This window comes from Diorhabda carinulata, chromosome 2 (assembly GCF_026250575.1).
Source record: "Diorhabda carinulata isolate Delta chromosome 2, icDioCari1.1, whole genome shotgun sequence".
Lineage (NCBI taxonomy): Eukaryota > Metazoa > Arthropoda > Insecta > Coleoptera > Chrysomelidae > Diorhabda > Diorhabda carinulata.
The window spans coordinates 22506373-22512930 of record NC_079461.1 but is presented as its reverse complement, the minus strand read 5'-3'; the positions used below and the strand labels follow the sequence as shown (position 1 = coordinate 22512930).

At 30.1% G+C, this 6558-nt stretch overlaps 1 protein-coding gene across 1 annotated transcript; it reads right to left on the bottom strand.

Moving 5' to 3' along the window:
• Positions 1-413: 413 nt before the first annotated feature.
• Positions 414-1911, bottom strand: LOC130903728 (facilitated trehalose transporter Tret1-like). Its single transcript, XM_057815971.1, has one exon. The coding sequence runs from the start codon at positions 1850-1852 to the stop codon at positions 467-469; it is 1386 nt and encodes a 461-aa protein (XP_057671954.1). The 5' UTR covers positions 1853-1911; the 3' UTR covers positions 414-466.
• Between the last annotated feature and the right edge of the window lie 4647 nt (positions 1912-6558).

Sequence of the window (6558 nt, the reverse complement as noted above, 5' to 3'; positions counted from 1 at the left end):
ATGATAAATAATGAAACTCTACAATCCAAGTACAAGTTACGATATTTTTTTTTCTAAAAAACTAGCTTCATTTTATAATTTTTTCGAGATGCATAGGGTATTGACTGAGATCTAGTAATGTTCGTGTAAGAAATACCCATAAATCGTCGGCTTGTTCTCAGTCGAATGTAAATGATTTACAAGTCCATTCTTACCTTGGTATCCGCCACTAGATTATTAACACACAAAACTAACCAAAGGCGAACATTAAAACATACATTACACGTGAAACATCAAAGTCGTATGTATACGAGATACATAATATTGACAATAGAATTGAAAAATATCAATCAACATTTATATTATTTATAGTTTTTTTTTTATTTTTAGGTACTCGTAGTTAACCAATTTGGTTATTGGAACAAAATAAAATACTGAATACAATAATAATGTATTAAAATATATACTCGTATATAATTACATTATTCTAGAAATATTTCCAAAATTTTTCCAGTTCCGGTATTGTTTCCTCGAAAGTTTTATGTTTAGTTTCTGGTATAATAAGTAGAGTGAAAAGGCAAGCGATCAATGACACGAACGCAAATATATAAAAAGCTATATCCACTCCCAAATTCTCAGAAACGGGATAAAAACATTTGGTTACAATAAAAGCTGTGAGGTAATTAAAGGAGCCGGCGGGAGCACCTAACTTTGCTTTCAATTCGGGAGAAAATATTTCGGAACAAGCCAACCATGGTAGACTTCCTAAACCCAATTGAAAAGAGAACACAAAACAGAGGACGCATATGATGGGCCATAATCCGTAAGGTTTAACGGCGTCTTCACTGATACGGTCTTTAATGGTGAAATAAAAACCAAGAAGGAACGTTGATAGAGAACATCCCGCTGAGGAAGCCATAAGAAGAATTGTTCTACCAAAATAATCAGTGGTCCAGACGCCAATCGTTATGGATATTAAGCTGATAATTCCAATACCAACAACACCGTAACGTACATCAATATGTGTTTCGGATTGCATTAAGATGTGCTTTGCATAAAAAAGTACGGCATTCACTCCGGACATTTGCTGGAAAAACATTAAACTGAAACAAATTATGGTAGATTTCTTCGCCGATTTGGCCTTGATAGCAACTTTAAAATCTTGATATTGTCTTCTATTTTCTATTTCTTTGGTCATTGCATCTAGTTCTTCTTTGTAGTCATAGTTTTTACCGCGTAAACGCGCGAAACTTTGTGCGGCCTTTTCATTATTACCTTTTTGGATATAATAAAACGGCGTTTCGGGTTGGAAGAAAAAAAGGACAGCAAATATTATTGGTATAATCGTATTTACAACGTTGAAGGCATACATACTAAGTATCCAGCCGAAAAGATTGCTGTAAAATATTCCAATAACAAGTAGATATTGCATGAAAGATCCCAAAGCTCCTCTATGGTGGATCTGTGCTATTTCCGTTGTATATATTGGGGCAAGTACTACAAACGAGCCTCCGGAAGCTCCAGTTATAATTCTTCCAGCATACAACATGTAAACGTTCTGCGCAAAAAGTATTAACAGCCATCCAACAACAAACGGAAAAGCTGTTAGTAAACACGTCGGTTTCCTTCCTATGTGATCTGCTATAAATCCAGCTGGAAAACACATTATCATAGCTCCAATGGTACAACAACTACCTACCCATCCTAATTCGTGTGTTCCCATTTTTATCCCGTTAAGCTCTCCTGTTAGTAGTTCGTGTGTTATATTGGAAGACCATCCCAAGACGGTACCCATACCCAACGCTCCCAAACAAATACATATTGACGCTATGTATTGAGGTAAAATTCTAGCTTTGTTTGAGTTTTCGGACATGTTATTTTTTCGAACCTTAATATTAACATCAATACAAATGTTAGTGTCACTGTCAACTGAATAATATTTATGTCAAATTGAATATCGTTTTCTAACAATCCATATAAACTATTTTACTTTCATCTTTTTTTCTCGTTTTATCTACAATTGGTCAGTATATACTTATTTATATCGATTTCTCAATTTCAATGGTTATCAAGCAAATGTGACATTATAGTCAAATGTACAGTGAAATTTTTGCGTAAAATCCTGTACTTTAACATTCCTCTTTAAATACCGTTATTTATTCCAGGCCTCAACCAGTAAACAGCTAATTGGTAGATCGATATCAAATTACTTGAACTGTTAAACCGAACCTGTCGGGATGAAGTTTTTTTACGCCATAAAGCGGTTGCTCACTCACCAACAAATTATCTATGCAACCATTTTGCTATTGTTTCTCCTTTAAAGATGCAATGAAGACGATAGTGTTCTCGGTTTATTTATTTTAAACACTTTGTGATGTTATCGTCACCGACTCCGTGTACTTATTTCGACCGGGTTTCGGAAAATTTTAAATAAAATACGAGTTATCGTGATCGCCAGTTTAATAAATGAGTTCTCACACGTTCAACTAAAAAATTAAAACGAACAATGCGAATTATGTATAAAATGTTCTCCATTATCTCGATTAATTTCTATGGAATATTTTCGCCAATTACATGGGTCTTTCAAAAATATTCAAAAGTTTGACTTTTACTAACCAAAATGAGGAATGAGTTTTTAAAAGGCGCCACGTCCTTCCTTATCTCCATCAAATATATAACAATTGACCGATCATATGACAATTATGCAACGTAATTTTTGTAATAGATACAAGTCAAGATTATAAAAGGCCAGATCAGCAGGATGTCTATGAATGTGTCAGTTTAAAAAGAAAATCAGCGGCGCAGCTTACTAAAAGAATTGTAATTTAACCAATCCATTAAGGGTACATATTCCCTATCTAAAACTATCAATTTACTACGTAACGCCTTCTTATTAATTCATTTTTTTGGTTCAGAATATATACATTTGAGATTATATTTATTACCTAGATATCGATTCTCCACCCGTGGTACCAACGAATATATCAAGTGGATATGTCTCAGGCTGGCAGGTGACAAAATAGGCGCCAACATAATTTTTAAAAAGAAACTTTATACCTGAAATCAATACAGCACAAGTGATTCTTTAAACAAGATAACGTCGTTGTATCTTAATTTGTCTTTAACTCTTACGCGCCGAAACTTCGAAAGGATGAAAAACGTTTGGTTATTATATTATTTAAATCAATACTTTATTGCTAAAATATTAACCGTTTAAATTAATGGTTATTATGGTTCAAAAAATAAAGTGTTGATTCTGCGATAGACGTACGTAGCGTCATTTTTTGCATGTTAAATTATTTTAGAAAAGAATGAAAATAACTTAGATACATGTCGGTTAATACTAACGGCAACCGCTGATTTATAACCTCTCGTTGCTAAGTGATATATGAGTTTGTTTTAAAGTAGCTATTAAAAACGACTTGGAAATTGGATGTATGTGTGTGTAGGTATATTGGAGATTGGTGTAACTATAAATTATTCTTTCTACCATGTAAGATAACGCAGAATGTGGAAGAAATAGAGACGTATCAAACAAGAGAATATTTATAATATAGTAAATCTACTTCTACATTTCCGCGTACTTGTTCTTTCATAAAACTAGTGTTAAAAAGTGGAAATTAAACATTTCCACTTTAAAGATGAAGATAAGTAATTTTTTTTACTTAATTTGTACTTTAATATTTGATAAATTCAATCGCATTTTGATATACAGGTCATCGAAGGGAATATCATATGACTACCAATCAATTAAATGAATTGATTAAAAAAAACATAGATTAAAATTTGTTCTACATTAAAAGAAGTTATCTTCAATACTTCAATGTCTTTTTTAGTATAATTCCTGTAATTTATTTCGTTATCGATAAATGGAAAAATTGAATCAAACAATTCCAATTTGGTGATATCATTTTTATTTTAATAAAAAATATATAAAAGTCTGTAAGACCAAAATTTGATCTAAAATAAAAACTAGAGATTAAATTGGAAAAATCAGAACATTCAAATCAACCAGTTTCCTTCTTATTTTCTCTTCTTTGACAAATTTATTACCTAGTGGTTGTCACAGTGATTATCGATAAATGGAGAAGTTGAATCAAACAATTCCAATTTGGTAATATCATTTTTATTTTAATAGAAAATATATAAAAGTCTGTAAGACCAAAATTTGATCTAAAATAAAAACTAGAGAATAAATTGGAAAAATCAGAACATTCAAATCAACCAGTTTCCTTCTTATTTTCTCTTCTTTGACAAATTTATTACCTAGTGGTTGTCACAGTGATTATCGATAAATGGAGAAGTTGAATCAAACAATTCAGATTTGGTGATATCATTTTTATTTTAATAGAAAATATATAAAAGTCTGTAAGACCAAAATTTGATCTAAAATAAAAACTAGAGAATAAATTGGAAAAATCAGAACATTCAAATCAACCAGTTTCCTTCTTATTTTCTCTTCTTTGACAAATTTATTACCTAGTGGTTGTCACAGTGATTATCGATAAATGGAGAAGTTGAATCAAACAATTCAGATTTGGTGATATCATTTTTATTTTAATAGAAAATATATAAAAGTCTGTAAGACCAAAATTTGATCTAAAATAAAAACTAGAGATTAAATTGGAAAAATCAGAACATTCAAATCAACCAGTTTCCTTCTTCTTTTCTCTTCTTTGACAAATTTATCTCCTAGTGGTTGTCGCAGTGATTATCGATAAATGGAGAAGTTGAATCAAACAATTCAGATTTGGTGATATCATTTTTATTTTAATAGAAAATATATAAAAGTCTGTAAGACCAAAATTTGATCTAAAATAAAAACTAGAGATTAAATTGGAAAAATCAGAACATTCAAATCAACCAGTTTCCTTCTTCTTTTCTCTTCTTTGACAAATTTATCTCCTAGTGGTCGTCGCAGTGATTATCGATAAATGGAGAAGTTGAATCAAACAATTCAGATTTGGTGATATCATTTTTATTTTAATAGAAAATATATAAAAGTCTGTAAGACCAAAATTTGATCTAAAATAAAAACTAGAGATTAAATTGGAAAAATCAGAACATTCAAATCAACCAGTTTCCTTCTTCTTTTCTCTTCTTTGACAAATTTATCTCCTAGTGGTCGTCGCAGTGATTATCGATAAATGGAGAAGTTGAATCAAACAATTCAGATTTGGTGATATCATTTTTATTTTAATAGAAAATATATAAAAGTCTGTAAGACCAAAATTTGATCTAAAATAAAAACTAGAGATTAAATTGGAAAAATCAGAACATTCAAATCAACCAGTTTCCTTCTTCTTTTCTCTTCTTTGACAAATTTATCTCCTAGTGGTCGTCGCAGTGATTATCGATAAATGGAGAAGTTGAATCAAACAATTCAGATTTGGTGATATCATTTTTATTTTAATAGAAAATATATAAAAGTCTGTAAGACCAAAATTTGATCTAAAATAAAAACTAGAGATTAAATTGGAAAAATCAGAACATTCAAATCAACCAGTTTCCTTCTTCTTTTCTCTTCTTTGACAAATTTATCTCCTAGTGGTCGTCGCAGTGATTATCGATAAATGGAGAAGTTGAATCAAACAATTCAGATTTGGTGATATCATTTTTATTTTAATAGAAAATATATAAAAGTCTGTAAGACCAAAATTTGATCTAAAATAAAAACTAGAGATTAAATTGGAAAAATCAGAACATTCAAATCAACCAGTTTCCTTCTTCTTTTCTCTTCTTTGACAAATTTATCTCCTAGTGGTCGTCGCAGTGATTATCGATAAATGGAGAAGTTGAATCAAACAATTCAGATTTGGTGATATCATTTTTATTTTAATAGAAAATATATAAAAGTCTGTAAGACCAAAATTTGATCTAAAATAAAAACTAGAGATTAAATTGGAAAAATCAGAACATTCAAATCAACCAGTTTCCTTCTTCTTTTCTCTTCTTTGACAAATTTATCTCCTAGTGGTCGTCGCAGTGATTATCGATAAATGGAGAAGTTGAATCAAACAATTCAGATTTGGTGATATCATTTTTATTTTAATAGAAAATATATAAAAGTCTGTAAGACCAAAATTTGATCTAAAATAAAAACTAGAGATTAAATTGGAAAAATCAGAACATTCAAATCAACCAGTTTCCTTCTTCTTTTCTCTTCTTTGACAAATTTATCTCCTAGTGGTCGTCGCAGTGATTATCGATAAATGGAGAAGTTGAATCAAACAATTCAGATTTGGTGATATCATTTTTATTTTAATAGAAAATATATAAAAGTCTGTAAGACCAAAATTTGATCTAAAATAAAAACTAGAGAATAAATTGGAAAAATCAGAACATTCAAATCAACCAGTTTCCTTCTTATTTTCTCTTCTTTGACAAATTTATTACCTAGTGGTTGTCACAGTGATTATCGATAAATGGAGAAGTTGAATCAAACAATTCAGATTTGGTGATATCATTTTTATTTTAATAGAAAATATTTATAAGTCTGTAAGACCAAAATTTGATCTAAAATAAAAACTAGAGAATAAATTGGAAAAATCAGAACATTCAAATCAACCAGTTTCCTTC